Source organism: Amblyraja radiata, chromosome 33, assembly GCF_010909765.2.
Source record: "Amblyraja radiata isolate CabotCenter1 chromosome 33, sAmbRad1.1.pri, whole genome shotgun sequence".
Lineage (NCBI taxonomy): Eukaryota > Metazoa > Chordata > Chondrichthyes > Rajiformes > Rajidae > Amblyraja > Amblyraja radiata.
In genome coordinates, this window is record NC_045988.1 from 26,779,009 (window position 1) to 26,799,632 (window position 20,624).

Genomic DNA, 20,624 nt, shown 5'->3' on the forward strand with positions numbered 1-20,624 from the left:
TTACAGCACGGAAACAGGCCATCTCGGCCCTTCTACTCCGTGCCGAACACTTATTCTCCCCTATTCCCTCAGACCATAACCCTCCATTCCTTTCCCGTCCATATACCTATCCAATTTATTTTTAAATGATAAAATCGAACCTGCCTCCACCACCTCCACTGGAAGCTCATTCCACACAGCTACCACTCTCTGAGTAAAGAAGTTCCCCCTCATGTTACCCCTAAACTTCTGTCCCTTAATTCTCAAATCATGTCCTCTTGTTTGAATCTTCCCTACTCTCAATGGAAAAAGCTTATCCACGTCAACTCTGTCTATCCCTCTCATAATTTTAAAGACCTCTATCAAGATCCCCGCTTAACCTTCTGCGCTCCAAAGAATATAGACCTAACTTATTCAACCTTTCTCTGTAACTGAGTTGCTGAAACCCAGGCAACATTCTAGTAAATCTCCTCTGTACTCTCTCTATTTTGTTGACATCTTTCCTATAATTTGGCGACCAAAATTGTACACCATACTCCAGAATTGGCCTCACCAATGCCTTGTACAATTTTAACATTACATCCCAACTTCGATATTCAATGCTCTGATTTATAAAGGCCAGCACACGAAAAGTTTTCTTTACCACCCTATCTACATGAGATTCCGCCTTCAGGGAACTATACACAGTTATTCAGTTCAACTGCATTCCTCAATTCGCTACCATTTACCATGTACGTCCTATTTTGATTTGTCCTGCCAAGATGTAGCACCTCACACTTATCAGCTTTAAATTCCATCTGCCATCTTTCAGCCCACTTTCCAAATGGCCTAAATCTCTCTGTACACTTTGAAAATCTACTTCATTATCCACAACACCACCTATCTTAGTATCATCTGCATACTTACTAATCCAATTTACCACACCATCATCCAGATCATTGATGTATATGACAAGCAACAGTGGACCCAACACAGATCCCTGAGGCACCCCACTAGTCGCCGGCCTCCAACCTGACAAACAGCCATCCATCATTACTCTCTGGCATCTCCCATTCAGCCACTGTTGAATCCTTCTTGCTACTCCACCATTAATACCCAACAATTGAACCTTCTTAACCAACCTTCCATGTGGAACCTTGTCAAAGGCCTTACTGAAGTCCATATAGACAACTTCCGCAGCTTTACGGCTTCAGAACATTCTGGAGGGGGAGGGTGAACAGCCTGCTGTCGTGGTGCACATTAGCACCAACGATATAGGTAAAAAAAAGGGATGAGGTCCTACAAGGTGAATTTAGGGAGCTAGGAGATAAACTTAAAAGTAGGACCTCAAAGGTAATAATCTCTGGATTACTACCAGTGCCAAATAGGAGGATATTGCAGATGAATACGTGGCTTGAAAAATGGTGCAAGGGGGAGGGATGCAAATTTCTAGGGCATTGGAACCAGTTCTGGGGGATGTGGGACCAGTACAAACACCTGGGTTGGAATGGAACCAATGTCCTTGGGGAAGTGTTTGCTAGTGCTGTCGGGGAGGATTTAAACTAATGTGGCAGGGGGATGGGTGCCAGAGCAGAGAGGCAGAGGGTTGTAAAATGAGGGTAGAAGCAATAGGTAGCAAGGTGAAAAGTAAAAGTGGCAGGCAGACAAATCCAGGGCAAAAATCAAAAAGGGCCACTTTTCAACATAATTGTATAAGGGGTAAGAGTGTTGTAAAAACAATCCTGAAGGCTTTGTATCTTAATGCAAGGAGCATTCATAATAAGGTGGATGAGTTGAATGTGCAGATAGTTATTAATGAATATGATATGGTTGGGATCGCGGAGACATGGCTCCAGTGTGACTAAGGCTGGGAGCTGAACATCCAGGGATATTCAATATTCAGGAGGGATAGACAGAAAGGAAAAGGATGTGGGGTAGCGTTGCTGGTTAGAGAGGAGATTAACGCAATAGAAAGGAAGGACATTAGCTTGAAGGATGTGGAATCGATATGGGTAGAGCTGCGAAACACTAAGGGGCAGAAAACGCTAGTGGGAGTTGTGTACAGGCCACCTAACAGTAGTAGTGGAGTTGGGGATGGCATCAAACAGGAAATTAGAAATGCGTGCAACAAAAGTAAAACAATTATAATGGGTGACTTCAATCTACATATAGATTGGGTGAATCAAATTGGCAGGGGTGCTGAGGAAGAGGATTTCTTGGAATGTATGCGGGATAGTTTTCTAAACCAACATGTAGAGTAACCAACGAGAGAGCAGGCTATTCTAGACTGGGTATTGAGTAATGAGGAAGGGTTAGTTAGCAGTCTTGTTGTGCGTGGCCCCTAGGGCAAGAGTGACCATAATATGGTTGAGTTCTTCATTAGGATGGAGAGTGACATTGTTAATTCAGAAGCAAGGGTCCTGAACTTAAAGAAAGGTGACTTTGAGGGTATGAGACTTGAATTGGCCAAGATAGACTGGCAAATGATTCTTAAAGGGTTGACGGTGGATATGCAATGGAAGGCATTTAAAAACTGCTTGGAAGAACTACAACAATTGTTCATCCCAGTTTGGCAAAAGAATAAATCAGGGAAGGTAGTGCATCCGTGGATAACAAGGGAAATCAGGCATAGTATCAAAACAAAAGATGAAGCGTACACATTAGCCAGAAAAAGCAGCCTACCAGAGGACTGGGAGAAATTCAGAGTCCAGCAGAGGAGGACAAAAGGCTTAATTAGGAAAGGGAAAATAGATTATGAAAGAAAACTGGCAGGTAACATAAAAACTGACTGCGAAATTTTTATAGATATGTGAAGAGGAAAAGATTAGTTAAAACAAATGTAGGTCACTTGCAGTCAGAAACAGGCGAATTGATCATGGGGAACAAGGACATGGCAGACCAATTGAATAACTACTTTGGTTCTGTCTTCACTAAGGAAGACATAAGTAATCTGCCGGAAATAGCAAGGGACTGGGGGTTAAATGAGATGGAGGAACTGAGTGAAATCCAGGTTAACCAGGAAGTGGTGTTAGGTAAATTGAATGGATTAAAGGCCGATAAATCCCCAGGGCCAGATAGGCTGCATCCCAGGGTACTTAAGGAAGTAGCCGCAGAAATAGTGGATGCATTAGTGATAATTTTTCGAAACTTTTTGGATTCTGGAGTAGTTCCTGAGGAGTGGAGGGTAGCTAATGTAACCCCACTTTTTAAAAAAGGGAGGGAGAGAGAAAACGGGGAATTACAGACCAGTTAGTCTAACATCGGTGGTGGGGAAAATTCTGGAGTCAGTTATTAAAGATGGGATAGCAGCACATTTGGAAAGTGGTGAATTCATTGGACAAAGTCAGCATGGATTTATGAAAGGTAAATCATATCTGACGAATCTTATAGAATTTTTCGAGGATGTAACTAGTAGAGTGGATAAGGGAGAACCAGTGGATGTGTTATATCTGGACTTTCAGGAAGCGTTCGACAAGGTCCCACATAAGAGATCAGTATACAAACTTAAAGCACACGGTACTGGGGGTTCAGTATTGATGTGGATAGAGAACTGGCTGGCAGACAGGAAGCAAAGAGTAGGAGTAAACAGGTCATATAACATAACCATATAACCATATAACAATTACAGCACGGAAACAGGTCATCTCGGCCCTACAAGTCCGTGCCGAACAATTATTTTCACCTAGTGCCATCTACCTGCACTCAGACCATAACCCTCCATTCCTTTCCCATCCATATACCTATCCAATTTATTTTTAAATTATAAAATCGAACCTGCCTCCACCACTTCCACTGGAAGCTCATTCCACACAGCTACCATTCTCTGAGTAAAGAAGTTCCCCCTCATGTTACCCCTAAACTTCTGTCCCTTAATTCTCAAGTCATGTCCTCTTGTGTGAATCTTCCCTACTCTCAATGGGAAAAGCTTGTCCACGTCAACTCTGTTTATCCCTCTCATCATTTTAAAGACCTCTATCAAGTCCCCCCCTTAACCTTCTGCGCTCCAGAGAATAAAGACCTAACTTATTCAACCTTTCTCTGTAACTTAGTTGCTGAAACCCAGGCAACATTCCAGTAAATCTCCTCTGTACTCTCTCTATTTTGTTGACATCCTTCCTATAATTGGGCGACCAAAATTGTACACCATACTCCAGATTTGGTCTCACCAATGCCTTGTACAATTTTAACATTACATCGCAACTTCTATACTCAATGCTCTGATTTATAAAGGCTAGCATACCAAAAGCTTTCTTTACCACCCTATCTACATGAGATTCCACCTTCAGGGAACTATGCACAGTTATTCCTAGATCCCTTTGTTCAACTGCATTGCTCAATTCGCTACCATTTACCATGTACGTCCTATTTTGATTTGTCCTGCCAAGATGTAGCACCTCACACTTATCAGCATTAAACTCCATCTGCCATCTTTCAGCCCATTCTTCCAAATGGCCTAAAGCTCTCTGTAGACTTTGGAAATCTACTTCATTATCCACAACACCACTTATCTTAGTATCATCTGCATACTTACTAATCCAATTTACCACACCTTCATCCAGATCATTGATGTACATGACAAACAACAGTGGACCCAACACAGATCCCTGAGGCACCCCACTAATCATCTGCCTCCAACTTGACAAACAGCCATCCACCATTACTCTCTGGCGTCTCCAATTCAGCCACTGTTGAATCCATCTTGCTACTCCTGCATTTATACCCAACAATTGAACCTTCTTAACCAACCTTCCATGAGGAACCTTGTCAAAGGCCTTACTAAAGTCCATATAGACAACATCCACTGCTTTACCCTCGTCAATTTCCCTAGTAACCTCTTCAAAAAATTCAAGAAGATTAGTCAAACATGACCTTCCTGGCACAAATCCATGTTGACTGTTCCTAATCAGACCCTGTTTATCCAGATGCTTATATATATTATCTCTAAGTATCTTTTCCATTAATTTGCCCACCACTGACGTCAAACTAATAGGTCTATAATTGCTAGGTTTACTCTTAGAACCCTTTTTAAACAATGGAACAACATGCACAGTACGCCAATCCTCGGGGACTATTCCCATTTCTAATGACATTTGAAATATTTCTGTCATAGCCCCTGCTATTTCTACACTAACTTCCCTCAATGTCCTAGGGAATGTTCTGTCAGGACCTGGAGACTTATCCACTTTTATATTTTTCAAAAGTGTCAGTACTTCTTTTACTTTTAAACTCATAGTACCCATAGCTACTCTACTAGTTTCCATTACCTCACATAATTCAATATCCTTCTCCTTGGTGAATACCGAAGAAAAGAAATTGTTCAATATCTCCCCCATCTCTTTTGGCTCTGCAGAGAGCTGTCCACTCTGTCTCTCCAATGGACCAATTTTATCCCTCGTTATCCTTTTGCTATTAATATAGCTGTAGAAACCCTTTGGATTTACTTTCACCTTACTTGCCAAAGCAACCTCATGTCTTCTTTTAGCTTTTCTAATTTCTTTCTTAAGATTCTTTTTACATTCCTTATACTCCTCAAGCACCTCATTTACTTCATGCTGCCTATAATTATTGTAGATCTCCCTCTTTTTCCGAACAAGATGTCCAATTTCCTTTGAAAACCAGGGCTCTTTCCACTTTTTACTGTTTCCTTTCAACCGAACAGGAACATAAAGATTCTGTACTCTTAAAATGTCCCCTTTAAATGTCCTCCATTTCTCTTCTACATCCTTCCCATAAAACAAAATGTCCCAGTTCACTCCTTTTAAATCGTTTCGCATCTCATCAAAGTTAGCCTTTCTCCAATCAAAAATCTTAACCCTAGGTCCAGTTCTGACCCTCTCCATAATTATATTGAAACTAATGGTATTGTGATCACTGGACCCGAAGTGCTCCCCAACGCATACCTCCGCCACCTGTCCCGTCTCATTTCCTAACAGGAGGTCCAGCACTGCCCCTCCTCTAGTAGGTACCTCTATGTATTGCTGCAAAAAACTATCCTGCACACATTTTACAAACTCCAAACCATCCAGCCCATTTACAGAATGTGTTTCCCAGTCTATGTGTGGAAAGTTGAAATCTCCCACAATCACTACTTTATGCTTACTACTAATATCTGCTATCTCCTTACATATTTCTCTTCCAATTCTCGATCCCCATTTGGCGGTCTATAATACACCCCTATAAGTGTTGCTACCCCTTTCCCACTTCTCAGTTCGACCCAAATAGCCTCCCTAGATGAGCCCTCCAATCTATCCTGCCAAAGCACTGCTGTAATATCTTCCCTGACTAGCAATGCAACACCCCCACATCTTGCCCCACCAATTCTATCACACCTGAAGCAACGAAATCCTGGAATATTTAGTTTCCAATCACAGCCCTCCTGCAACCATGTTTCACTGATCGCCACAACATCATACTTCCAGGTGTCTATCCAGACTCTAAGCTCATCCACCTTTCTTACAATGCTCCTAGCATTAAAATATGCACATTTAAGAAACACCCCGCCTCTTATTCTCTGTTTATTTCCTTTTTTTTCTTTCTCCTCTTGTGTCTGAGTGCTTCCCTTTTCTGCTTCCTGCCTCCCATTCTGTCTACTAGCTTTCTCTATTTGAGTCCCTCGCCCCAACCATTCTAGTTTAAAGTCTCCCCAGTAGCCTTTGCAATTTCCCCGCCAGGATATTGGTCCCCCTCGGGTTCAAGTGCAACCCATCCTTTCTGTACAGGTCCCACCTTCCCCAAAAGAAGTCCCAATGATCCAGAAACTTGAATCCCTGCCCTCTGCACCAGTCTTTTAGCCACGCATTTATCCTCCACCTCGCTCCATTCCTACTCTCATTGTTGCGTGGCACAGGCAGTAATCCTGAGATTGTTACCTTTTTGGTCCTTTTCCTTAACTCTCCTCCCAACTCCCTAAATCCTCCCTTCAGGACCTCTTCCCTTTTTTTACCTATGTCATTGGTACCTATATGTACCACGACCTCAGGCTCCTCTCCCTCTGATTTCAGGATATCTTGGACGCGTTGAGACACGTCCGAGACCTTGGCACCAGGGAGGCAGACCACCATCCTGGTCTCCCGACTGCGTCCACAGAATCGCCTATCCGACCCCCTAACAATAGAGTCCCCAATTACTATTGCCCTCTTCTTTTTGTCCCTACCTTCAGGAGCAACGGGGCTGGTCTCTGTGCTGGAGGCCCGTCCGCTGTCGCTACCCCCGGGCAGGCTGTCACCCCCATCCGTACTCAAACAGGAGTACTTATTTGCAAGGCGTACCGACATTGGAGTACTCACTCGTCCCTGCCTCTGCCCCTTGCCCTTCCTTAGCGTGACCCACATGTCTCTCTCCCGAGGTTTTGGAGTGACCACCTCCCTATAACTCCCCTCTATGACCTCCTCACTCTCCCTGACCAGACAGAGGTCATCGAGCTGCTGCTCCAGGATCCTAATACGGTCCCTTAGGAGCCTCATCTCGCTGCACCTGGTGCAGAAGTGGATGTCTGGAGGGCCATCCGACACCATGACCTCCCACATCTGACATCCCGAACAGTACACTGCTCTGGCTGTCATTCTCCCGCCTTACCCTGGATCCGATACAAGTATAATACAATAGAAACTGCTGGGAGAAATCAGCAGGTATCTGACTCGCAACAGCTGCTCCCTCTTGACCTTTAAACTGCACCTTTATTATATAAACAAAAAGCACTGTACCCTTGGCTCACTGTACCTTTACTAAAGCACTGTACCTTTAGTCCACTATTTAGTCCACTATTCCACCAGTCATTGAAAGTAGGAATGCAGGTGCAGTAGGCAGTGAAGAAAGCAAATGGTATGTTAGCATTCATAGCAAAAGGATTTGAGTATAAGAGCAGGGAGGTTCTACTGCAGTTGTACAGGGTCTTGGTGAGACCACACGTGGAGTATTGTGTACAGTTTTGGTCTCCTAATCTGAGGAAAGACATTCTTGCCATAGAGGGAGTACAGAGAAGGCTCACCAGACTGATTCCTGGGATGGCAGGACTTTCATATGAAGAAAGACTGGATAGACTCGACTGGTACACGCTAGAATTTAGAAGATTGAGTGGGGATCTTATGGAAACTTACAAAATTCTTAAGGGGTTGGACCGGCTAGATGCAGGAAGATTGTTCCCGGTGTTGGGGAAGTCCAGAACAAGGGGTCACAGTTTAAGCATAAGGGGGAAATCTTTTAGGACCGAGATGAGAAAAATGTTTTTCACACAGAGTGGTGAATCTCTGGAATTTTCTGCCACAGAAGGTAGTTGAAGCCAGTTCATTGGCTATATTTAAGAGGGAGTTAGATGTGGCCCAAGGGATCAGGGGGTATGGAGAGAAGGCAGGGATGGGATACTGAGTTGGATGATCAGCCATGATCATATCGAATGGCGGTGCAGGCTCGAAGGGCCGAATGGCCTACTCCTGCACCTATTTTCTATGTTTACTCTAATCAATTTCCCTAGTAACCTCTATAAAAATTCAAGAGGATTAGTCAAACATGACTTTCCAGGCACAAATCCATGTTCCTAATCAGACCTTGTTCATCCAGATGCTTGTTCCCAAAATGTGGGAACTCCTCACAACCATGAAGACGACTCCCTGGCAACATATGGCGAACATGTGGCAACCGCAAAGTCTCCTGCAGTCGCCTAAGTGGTAGTCCCATAAATAAAGCTGCTGGCATCCTAATATAGAGGAGGCCCTATCTACCCTTCCCCTTTGTAAAATTTGGATTGTTCATTTGTTTTGACCAGATGAAGGGTGAAATACAGGCTGTTTCTCTCCCGGCAGATGCTGCCTGACCAGTTGAGTGTTCCCAACATTTCATCTTGTGGCTATGATGGCCCCTCTGTGTAGACAGCGTTTTGCTGGAGCCCTGACGACTAACAGATTGCTTGTTTATGCTCCTGTTTCAGACTGGGCTGCAGTCCAGAGGCTGGAAGACATTCAGTCATCGGTGCTCTCTCTCGCCATCACCGTCACGCTTTCCACCCTCTTCAGTATCTTCGCCGCCATTCCCGTGCTGGAAGTGCAGTATGCGACATTCATCCTACTGGTGACCAATGCAACTTTCCTGTACGGAAGTGACGCAGCATTTCTCGCCATCGCGTAAGTCCATGTGCAGCCACACAGCACAGAGGTGGGCCCTACTGCCGATTGAATCTGTGCATCAAGCGTGCATTTACACGAATTAGATGGTGCAGAAACGATTCATAAGGATGTTGCCGGGACTGAATGGCTTTGGTTATAAGGAATCTGGAAAGATGGGACAGGTTCTCCCCAGAATAAAGGAAGTTGAGGGGAATAGCATCATGATGATGAAATCTCGAGTCTAAAAGATCAGATAGATTGCGACAGCCTTTAGAGAGAGAGTGTGACGTCTCAGAAAACAAAGCGGTCACCTCTGCGTGGAGATGGTCAAGGTCCAAAATTATTATTTCTCCTCTGTATTTACCGAGGAGAAAGACAGTAGGACAAGAAATTGGAGCAATCACTGGAAGTGTCTTGAGAGCAGTCGGTTACTGTCGAAGAAATACTGTAGGTACTGTTGTGTTTGAAGCTAGACAAATCTCCAGGGCCTAATCTGATATATCGAAGGACATTGAGGAAAAGTAGAGAGGAAATTGCGGGAGCCCTAGTTGAAACCTACGAGTCATCCATAAATACAGGAGAGGTGCTGGAAGACTGGAGGGTGGCAAATGTTGTGCCTCTTTTCAAGAAGGGCTGCAGGGAAAATGCTGGGAACTATAGGCCGGTGAGTTTAACATCTGTAATTGATAAATTACTGGAGAGTATTCTGAGGGATAGGATATACAGGCATTTGGATGGGCAAGGGCTGATAAGGGATAGTCAGTATGGTTTTGTACGTGGGAGGTCGTGTCTCACAAATCTGATTGTTTTTTTTTGAAGATGTGACCAAAAAGGTTGATGAGGCCAGAGCTGTCGATGTTGTGTACATGGACTTCAGTAAGGCAATAGGCAATAGGCAATAGGTGCAGGAGTAGGCCATTCAGCCCTTCGGATCATGGCTGATCATCCCCAATCAGTGCCCCGTTCCTGCCTTCCCCCCATATCCCGACTCTGCATTTTTTAAAGAGCCCCAAGGACATTTGAAATATCCCCTGGTTCTGTACTTTGCCAACATCGGGAACATGTTTCATGCGTCTGGCGTGTCCAAACCCTTAACAATCTTATATGTTTCCATGAGATATCCTCTCATCGTTCTAAACTCCAGAGTGTACAAACCCAACTGCTCCATTCTCTCAGTATATGACAGTCCGCCATCCCGGGAATTAACCTTGTAAACCTACGCTGCACACCCTCAATAGCAAGAATGTCCTTCCTCAAATTAGGGGACCAAAACTGCACACAATACTCCAGGTGTGGTCTCACTAGAGCTCTGTACAACTGCAGAAGGACCTCCTTGCTCCTATATTCGATTCCTCTTGTTATAAAGGCCAACATGCCATTCGCTTTCTTCACTGCCTGCTGTACCTGCATGCTTACTTTCTTAGACTGATGTACAAGGACCCCCAGATCCCGTTGTACTTCCCCTTTTCCCAATTTGACGCCATTTAGATAGTAATCTGCCTTCCTGTTTTTGCTACCAAAGTGGATAACCTCACATTTATCCGCATTAAACTTAATCTGCCATGCATCTGCTCACTCCCCCAACCTGTCCAAGTCAACCTGCATTCTCATAGCATCCTCACAGTTCACACTGCCACCCAGCTTTGTGTCATCTACAAATTTGCTAATGTTTGGCAAGTAAGGTGAAAGTAAATCCAAAGGGTTTCTACAGCTATATTAATAGTAAAAGGATAACGAGGGATAAAATTGATCCATTAGTGAGTCAGAGTGGACAGCTATCTGCAAAGCCAAAAGAGATGGGAGAGATATTGAATAATTTATTTTCTTCGGTATTCACCAAGGAGAAGGATATTGAATTATGTGAGGTAAGGGAAACAAATAGAGTAGCTATGGATACTATGAGATTTAAAAAAAAAGTACTGACACTTTTGAAAAATATAAAAGTGGATAAGTCTCCAGGTCCTGACAGGATATTCCCTAGGACATTGAGGGAAGTTAGTGTAGAAATAGCAGGGGCTATGACAGAAATATTTCAAATGTCATTAGAAACGGGAATAGTGTTGGAGGATTGGCGTCCTGCGCATGTTGTTCCATTGTTTAAAAAGGGTTCTAAGAGTAAACCTATCAATTATAGACCTGTTAGTTTGACGTCAGTGGTGGGCAAATTAATGGAAAGGATACTTAGAGATAAGCATCTGGATAAACAGGGTCTGATTGGGAACAGTCAACATGGATTTGTGCCTGGAAGGTCATGTTTGACTAATCTTTAATTTTTTGAAGAGGTTACTAGGGAAATTGATGAGGGTAAAGCCGTGGATGTTGTCTATATGGACTTCAGTAAGGCTTTTGACAAGGTTCCTTATGGAAGGTTGGTAAAGAAGGTTCAATTGTTGGGTATTAATGGTGGAGTGGCAAGATGGATTCAACAGTGGCTGAATGGGAGATGCCAGAGGGTAATGGTGGATGGCTGTTTGTCAGGTTGGAGGCCAGTGACTAGTGGGGTGCCTCGGGGATCTGTGTTGGGTCCACTGTTGTTTGTCATGTACATCAATGATCTGGATGATGGTGTGGTAAATTGGATTAGTAAGTATGCAGATGATACTAAGATAGGTGGTGTTGTGGATAATTAAGTAGATTTTCAAAGTCTACAGAGAGATTTAGGCCATTTGGAAGAGTGGGCTGAAAGATGGCACATGCAGTTTAATGCTGATAAGTGTGAGATGCTACATCTTGGCAGGACAAATCAAAATAGGACGTACATGGTAAATGGTAGCGAATTGAGGAATGCAGTTGAACAGAGGGATCCAGGAATAACTGTGCATAGTTCCCTGAAAGTAGAATCTCCTGTAGATAGGGTGCTGGCCTTTATAAATCAGAGCATTGAATATAGAAGTTGGGATGTAATGTTAAAATTGTACAAGGCATTGGTGAGGCCAATTCTGGAGTATGGTGTACAATTTTGGTCGCCTAATTATAGGAAGGATGTCAACAAAATAGAGTACAGAGGAGATTTACTAGAATGTTGCCTGGGTCTCAGCAATTAAGTTACAGAGAAAGGTTGAACAAGTTAAGTCTTTATTCTTTGGAGCGCAGAAGGTTAAGGGGGGACTTGATAGAGGTCTTTAAAATGATGAGAGGGATAGACAGAGTTGACGTGGATAAGCTTTTCCCATTGAGAGTAGGGAAGATTCAAACAAGAGGACATGACTTGAGAATTAAGGGACAGAAGTTTAGGGGTAACATGAGGGGGAACTTCTTTACTCAGAGAGTGGTAGCTGTGTGGAACGAGCTTCCAGTGGAAGTGGTGGAGGCAGGTTCGATTTTATCATTTAAAAATAAATTGCATAGGTATATGGACGGGAAAGGAATGGAGGGTTTTGGTCTGAGTGCAGGTAGATGGGACTAGGGGAAAATAACTGTTCGGCACGGACTTGAAGGGCTGAGATGGCTTGTTTCCGTGCTGTAATTGTTGTATGGTTATATGGTTACTTTGAATCCCTTCATCAAAATCATTGATGAATATTGTAAATTGCTGCGGTCCCAGCACCGAGCCTCACTAGTCACTGCCTGCCATTCTGAAAGGGACCCGTTAATCTCTACTCTTTGTTTCCTGTCTGCCAACCACTTCTCTATCCATGTCAGCACTCTGCCCCCAATACCATGTCCCACTAATCTCCTATGTGGGACCTTATCAAATGCTTTCTGAAAGTCCTGGTACACGACATCCACTGGCTCTCTATTGTCCATTTTCCTAGTTACATCTTCAAAAAATTCCAGAAGATTAGTCAAGCCTGATTTCCCCTTCGTAAATCCATGCTGACTCGGACCGATCCTGTTACTGTTCGGCTATCTCATCTTTTATAATTGACTCCAGCATCTTCTCCACCACCGATGTCAGGCTAACTGGTCTATAATTCTCTGTTTTCTCTCTCCCGCCTTTCTTAAAAAGTGGTATAACATTAGCTACCCTCCAATCCACAGGAACTGATCCTGAGTGTATAGAACATTGGAAAATTATCACCAATGCATACACTTTTATAGAGTTACTTCCTTAAGTACCCTGAGATGCAGTCCATCAGGCCCTGGGAACTTATCAGCCTTCAGTCCCATCTGTCTACCCAACACCATTTCCTGCCTAATCTGGATTTCCTTCAGTTCCTCTGTCACCCCAGATCCTCTGGCCACTACTATATCAGGAAGATTGTTTGTGTTCTTAGTGAAGACAGATCCAAAGTACCTGTTCAACTCATCTGCCATTTACTTGTTCCCCATAATAAATTCACCTTTTTCGGTCTTCTAAGGTCCAACTTTGGTCATTTTTTCTCCTCTTCACTTACCTAAAAAAGCTTTTACTATCCTGCTTTATATTCTTGACTAGCTTACCTTCGTACCTCATCTTTTCTCCCCGTATTGTCTTTTTTGTTATCTTCTGTTGTTCTTTAAACATTACTCAATCCTTGCTTCCCACTCATCTTTGACCTTCTTCGCTTTCATTTTTATACTGTCCCTGACGTCCCTTGTCAGCCTTGGTCATCCATTTCTCCCCTTGGAATCTTTCTTCCTCCTAGGAATGAACTGATCCTGCACCTTCTGTATTATTCCGAGAAACACCTGCCATTTTTGTTCCATAGAAACATAGAAAATAGGTGCAGGAGGATGCCATTCGGCCCTTCGAGCCAGCACCGCCATTCATTGTGATCGTGGCTGATCGTCCCCTATCAATAACCCGTGCCTACCTTCTCCCCATATCCCTTGACCCCACTAGTCCCTAGAGCTCTATCTAACTCTCGCTTAAATCCATCCAGTGACTTGGCCTCCACTGCCCTCTGTGGCAGGGAATTCCATAAATTCACAACTCTCTGGGTGAAAAGGTTTTTTCTCACCTCCGTCTTAAATGACCTCCCCTTTATTCCAAGACTGTGGCCCCTGGTTTTGGACTCGCCCAACATTGGGAACATTTTTCCTTCATCTAGCTTGTCCAGTCCTTTTATAATTTTATATGTTTCTATAAGATGCCCCCTCATCCTTCTAAACTCCAGTGAATCCAAGCCTAGTCTTTTCAATCTTTCCTCCTATGACAGTCCCGCCATCCCAAGGATCAATCTCGTGAACCTACGCACACTGCCTCAATAAAAAGGATGTCCTTCCTCAAATTAGGAGACCAAAACTGTACACAATACTCTAGATGTGGTCTCACCGGAGCCCTATACAATTGCAGAAGAACCTCTTTACTCCCATACTGAAATCCTCTTGTTATGAAAGCCAACATTCCATTAACTTTCTTAACTGCCTGCTGTACCTGTTAGCCAACTTTCAGTGACCGGTGTACAAGGACGTCCAGGTCTCGCTGCACCTCCCCCTTACCTAACCTAACCCCATTGAGATAATAATCTGCCCCCTTGTTTTTGCCGCCCAAGTAGATAACCTCACATTTATGTATATTATACTGCATCTGCCACGCATCTGCCCACTCATTCAACCTGTCCAGGTCACCCTGCAACCTCCTAACACCCTCTTCACAGTTCCCACTGCCACCCAGTTTTGTGTCAACCGCAAACTTGCTAGTGTTGCTCCTAATTCCCTCTTCCAAATCATTAATATATATGGTAAACGGTTGTGGCCCAAACACCGAGCCTTGCGGCACTCCACTCGCCACTGCATACCATTCTGAAAAGGACCCGTTCACTCCTACTCTTTGCTTCCGGTCTGCCAACCTATTTTCTATCCATACCCTACCCCCAATACCATGTGCTCTAATTTTAATCACCAGTCTCCCGTGCGGGACCTTATCAAAGGCTTTGTGAAAGTCTAGATACACTGCATCCACTGGCACCCCTTCATCCATTTTACTTGTCACATTCTCAAAAAATTCCAGAAGATTAGTCAAGCATGATTTCCCTTTCATAAATCCATGTTGACTTGGACTAATCCTTTTACTGCTATCCAAATGCCCCATTATTACCTCTTTAATAACTCCAGCATCTTTCCCACCACCGAAGTCAGGCTAACTGGTCTGTAATTCCCCGTTTTCTCTCTCGCTCCATTCTTGAAAAGTGGGATAACATTAGCTATCCTCCAATCTTATAGAAACTTATAAAATTCTTAAGGGGTTGGACAGGCTAGATGCAGGAAGATTGCTCCCGATGTTGGGGAAGTCCAGGACAAGGGGTCACAGCTTAAGGATAAGGGGGAAATCCTTTAAAACCGAGATGAGAAGAACTTTTTTTACACAGAGAGTGGTGAATCTCTGGAACTCTCTGCCACAGAGGGTAGTCGAGGCCAGTTCATTGGCTATATTTAAGAGGGAGTTAGATGTGGCCCTTGTGGCTAAGGGGATCAGAGGGTATGGAGAGAAGGCAGGTACGGGATACTGAGTTGGATGATCAGCCATGATCATATTGAATGGCGGTGCAGGCTCGAAGGGCCGAATGGCCTACTCCTGCACCTAATTTCTATGTTTCTATGTAATCCACAGGAATTGATCCTGAATCCATTGAACATTGGAAAATGATCACCAATGCGTTCACTATTTCTAGAGCCACCTCTTTGACGACCCTGGGATGCAGACCATCAGGCCCAGGGGATTTATCATCCTTCAGTCCCATTAGCCTACCCAATACTATTTCTCGCTTAAGAAAAATTTATTTCAGTTCCCCTATCCCGTTAGATCCTCTGTCCTCCAGTGCATCTGGGAGATTGTTTGTGTCTTCCTTAGTGAAGGCAGATCCGAAGCACCTATTCAACTCTTCTGCCATTTCCTTGGTGCCCATAATAATTTCACACATGTCTGCCTTCAAGGGACCCACATTTGACTTTGCTACTCTTTTTCCCTTAACATATCGAAAGAAGCTTTTCAGGGCTTGAAATTAACGGTTGCCCGGGTGCCAATGACCACTCAAAGTTCCGCCGGGCAACCTAAACGGCGAGTCATTTTGCCCGGCTTGGCAAATTGGTTTATACCGAAGATAGACACAAAAAACTGGAGTAACTCCGCGGGTCCGGCAGCATCTCTGGAGAAAAAGAACCTGACGTTTTGTGTCGGCGACGGTTGTGGGAAAGATGCTAAGTGTGGCGTGACGGAGGGTTGGAGCGTATGTCGGGCCCCGCACAGCAGCAGCGGCGACAGCTCCATCTCCTCCTGCCGCACCCCGCCCCGCCCGGCCTGTTAGCGGCAGCTGGTGCCACTCCGCCAACGGCGCTTTCAAAACAGACCCTTGGAGGAGGGAGGTGTCGGTCAGTGGCAGAAGTAGAGTAGGGGGGGGGGGGGGGGTGATTGGAGGAGGGAGACGTGCCAAAACACTCCCGGCAGTCTGCACCACAGCCAGGATCGATCCCGGCTCTCCGGCGTTTCAATCGCTGCCGAACCGCCACTGGAACATCCCCGTCCCCACCCGAGAGCCCCCCCACGCCCGCGGGTGGCCAGAGGCGTCGGGAGTCAGACAGGCGCGGTGCCCACAGGTTCACAGCCAGCGCAAAACCCAGCTCACTCTGCCTGTCCCGCCAGGTGAACCAACAGCCCTGTCTGGATTGAGACAGGGCTGTAGGCGAGACAGGCAGTTGAGCTACATTTAGCGATGGATTGAGCTGAAATGACCGTTCACAGAAGCCTCCGAAGCCTCGCGCGTGTGTGTGAGTGTGCACATGCGCGCGCGGCCACCAAGGTATTCTGTCCGCGGTCCCCTCCATATTTTGGTTGCGATTTCCGTGCCTGACAGGTGTTGTCCGCGGCGCGCGCGCTCTCTCCCTCTCTCTCCCCCCTCTCTCTCCCCCCCTCCCCCCCTCTCCCCCCTTCATCCTGCACTGCTCCCCCCATCCACCCTGCACAGATCCCCCCCATTCAACCCCACTGACATCTCCCGCGCTCTCCCGTCATAATTTTACCTACTCCAACCAACACTCACTAATTTCCCTACCTCAATCCATCCAATCCACACCGATTGCCTTCTCAACCCCCCCCCCCCCCCCATCTATCCATCCTGCACTGATTCATACACCCCCCTCCCCCCCCTCACCCCGACCCTATTGTGCTGGAAATGTCTTCAGAGCTAACATTGACTATGTTTGATAACGGAATGCAATCAAATATGTTTTAATTCCCAATGATATTTGTTTTCATCCATAAAGATGGATTAATTACATTTTGAACACGTGAAACATTAAAACCGCAGTGTTCGATTGTCACTGACAAGTTATTACAGAATTCATTTTAATGGCAAATCAAGCTGTTAATATGGAGTATCAGTACTGTAGTTACTTAATGAGCAACATTCACAACTATACGTTGGACTTATCCAGGTTTTACTTCTACAGTCAGTCATATACATCACAAATTTGGTCAGGAGATATTTCAGTTGAAATTTTAACGTTAATTCTGAAGTGGGAATGATGGAAAAAGCGTTTATCAACAATTTTTTTTTTAAATGGTGCTTACAAACTGGGTATCTTCATTGCCACATATATCTAATCTGAATGTCTGGTAATGTGGCGTCTTGACACCTTTAAATATATCACCAAACGTTTGCTGCATTTATGTCCTTTGGCCATCTCTTGTTAGTTAGTGTAATGTTTAACCTGTCAGATGGGTATAGTCCGTTTTGTCAGCTATTATCATAAAATGCCTTTAGAAAATTCCTTGCAACCTGTATAATTTATTGTGGATAAATTATGTGGGAAGCGAGAGTACCAATAGCAATAACGACCCAAGCTATGGCCATATCATGATAATTTTTGGTCCTTCACAGAAAACATGCTTGCATCAATCAGTACTGTGCATGGTTAAGCATATATGTTATCAAGGTCCAGGATTTATTGACACAGGTTGATCATACGCTGAATAACCCAACCACATTTTGTTTGGAAGTGGAAAGAAATAATAAAAATTGCATTCATTGCAATGTGTAAAAAGAGTTGAGATACCGTATTATAATTTTGCTGCATGTCATTGTGGTATATAACCATGTAATACAACCATATAACAATTACAGCATGGAAACAGGCCATCTCGGCCCTTCTAGTCCGTGCCGAACACGTATTCTCCCCTAGTCCCATCTACCTGCACTCAGACCATAACCCCCCATTTCCCGTCCATATAACTATCCAATTTATTTTTAAATGATAAAAGCGAACCTGCCTCCACCACCTTCACTGGAAGCTCATTCCACACAGCTACCACTCTCTGAGTAAAGATGTTCCTCCTCATGTTACCCCTAAACTTCTGTCCCTTAATTCTCAAGTCATGTCCTCTTGTTTGAATCTTCCATACTCTCAGTGGGAAAAGCTTATACACGTCAACTCTGTCTATCCCTCTCATCATTTTAAAGACCTCTATCAAGTCCCCCCTTAACCTTCTGCGCTCCAAAGAATAAAGACCTAACTTGTTCAACCTTTCTCTGTAACTTAGTTGCTGAAACCCAGGCAACACTCTAGGAAATCTCCTCTGTACTGTCTCTATTTTGTTGACATCCTTCCTATAATTAGGCGACCAAAATTGTACACCATACTCCAGAATTGGCCTTACCAATGCCTTGTACAATTTTAACATTACATCCCAACTTCTATACTCAATGCTCTGATTTATAAAGGCCAGCACACCAAAAGCTTTCTTTACCACCCTATCTACACGAGATTCCACCTTCAGGGAACTGTGCACAGTTATTCCTGGATCCCTCTGTTCAACTGCATTCCTCAATTCGCTATCATTTACCATGTACGTCCTATTTTGATTTGTCCTGCCAAGATGTAGCACCTCACACTTATCAGCATTAAACGCCATCTGCCATCTTTCAGCCCACTCTTCCAACTGGCATAAATCTCTCTGTAGACTTTGAAAATCTACTTAATTATCCACAACACCACCTATCTTAGTATCATCTGCATACTTACTAATCCAATTTACCACACCATCATCCAGATCATTGATGTACATGACAAACAACAGTGGACCCAACACAGATCCCTGTGCCACCCCACTAGTCACTGGCCTCCAACCTGACAAACAGCCATCCACCATTACTCTCTGGCATCTCCCATTCAGCCACTGTTGAATCCATCTTGCTACTCCTGCATTTATACCCAACAGTTGAACCTTCTTAACCAACCTTCCATGAGGAACCTTGTCAAAGCCCTTACTAAAGTCCATATAGACAACATCCACTGCTTTACCCTCGTCAATTTCCCTAGTAACCTCTTCAAAAAATTCAAGAAGATTAGTCAAACATGACCTTCCAGGCACAAATCCATGTTGACTGTTCCTAATCAGACCCTGTTTATCCAGATGCTTATATATATTATCTCTAAGTATCTTTTCCATTAATTTGCCCACCACTGAAGTCAAACTAACAGGTCTATAATTGCTAGGTTTACTCTTAGAACCCTTTTTAAACAATAGAACAACATGCGCAGTACGCCAATCCTCGGTGACTATTCCCGTTTCTAATGACATTTAAAATATTTCTGTCATAGCCCCGGCTATTTCTACACTAACTTCCCTCAATGTCCTAGGGAATATCCTGTCAGGACCTGGAGACTTATCCACTTTTATAGTTTTCAAAAGTGTCAGTACTTCTTTTACTTTGAAACTCATATTATCCATAGCTACTCTACTAGTTTCCCTTACCTCACATAATTTAATATCCTTCTCCTTGGTGAATACCGAAGAAAAGAAATTGTTCAATATCTCCCCCATCTCTTTTGGCTCTGCAGATAGCTGTCCACTCTGTCTCTCCAATGGACCAATTTTATCCCTCGTTATCCTTTTGCTATTAATATAGCTGTAGAAACCCTTTGGATTTACTTTCACCTTACTTGCCAAAGCAACCTCATGTCTTCTTTTAGCTTTTCTAATTTCTTTCTTAAGATTATTTTTACATTCCTTATACTGCTCAAGCACCTCATTTACTTCATGCTGCCTATAATTATTGTAGATCTCCCTCTTTTTCCGAACAAGATGTCCAATTTCCCTTGAAAACCAGGGCTCTTTCCAATTTTTACTGTTTCCTTTCAACCGAACAGGAACATAAAGATTCTGTACTCTTAAAATTTCCCCTTTAAATGTCCTCCATTTCTCTTCTACATCCTTCCCATAAAACAAAATGTCCCAGTTCACTCCTTTTAAATCGTTTCGCATCTCATCAAAGTTAGCCTTTCTCCAATCAAAAATCTCAACCCTAGGTCCAGTTCTGACCCTCTCCATAATTATATTGAAACTAATGGTATTGTGATCACTGGAGCCGAAGTGCTCCCCAACGCATACCTCCGCCACCTGTCCCGTCTCATTTCCTAACAGGAGTTCCAGCACTGCCCCACCTCTAGTAGGTACCTCTATGTATTGCTATCTTTCCAGTCAACTTTGGCCAGCTCCTCCCTCATGGTTCCATAGTCCCCTTTATTCAACTGCAACACTGACACCTCCGATCTACCCTTCTACCCAAGGTTCCACATGTTAGGCTGCTCTGGAAGGTTAGATCGTATGGGATCCAAGGAGAGATAGCTGAATGGATAGGAAATTGGCTTCATGAAAGGAAGCAGAGGGTGATGGTGGAAGGTTACTGCTCGAACTGGAGACCTGTG

The 20,624-nt window shown here is 44.0% G+C and overlaps 1 protein-coding gene across 1 annotated transcript in view; it reads left to right on the plus strand.

Annotated features, from left to right (window-relative positions):
• The window catches only part of LOC116991181 (solute carrier family 43 member 3-like), a 104,242-nt gene that overhangs the window by 73,482 nt on the left and 10,136 nt on the right, over positions 1-20,624 (plus strand). Inside the window, exon 10 of the mRNA XM_033049551.1 lies at positions 8,894-9,074. Coding sequence (XP_032905442.1) covers positions 8,894-9,074 — 181 coding nt within the window. The remainder of the gene's footprint in view (positions 1-8,893; positions 9,075-20,624) is intronic.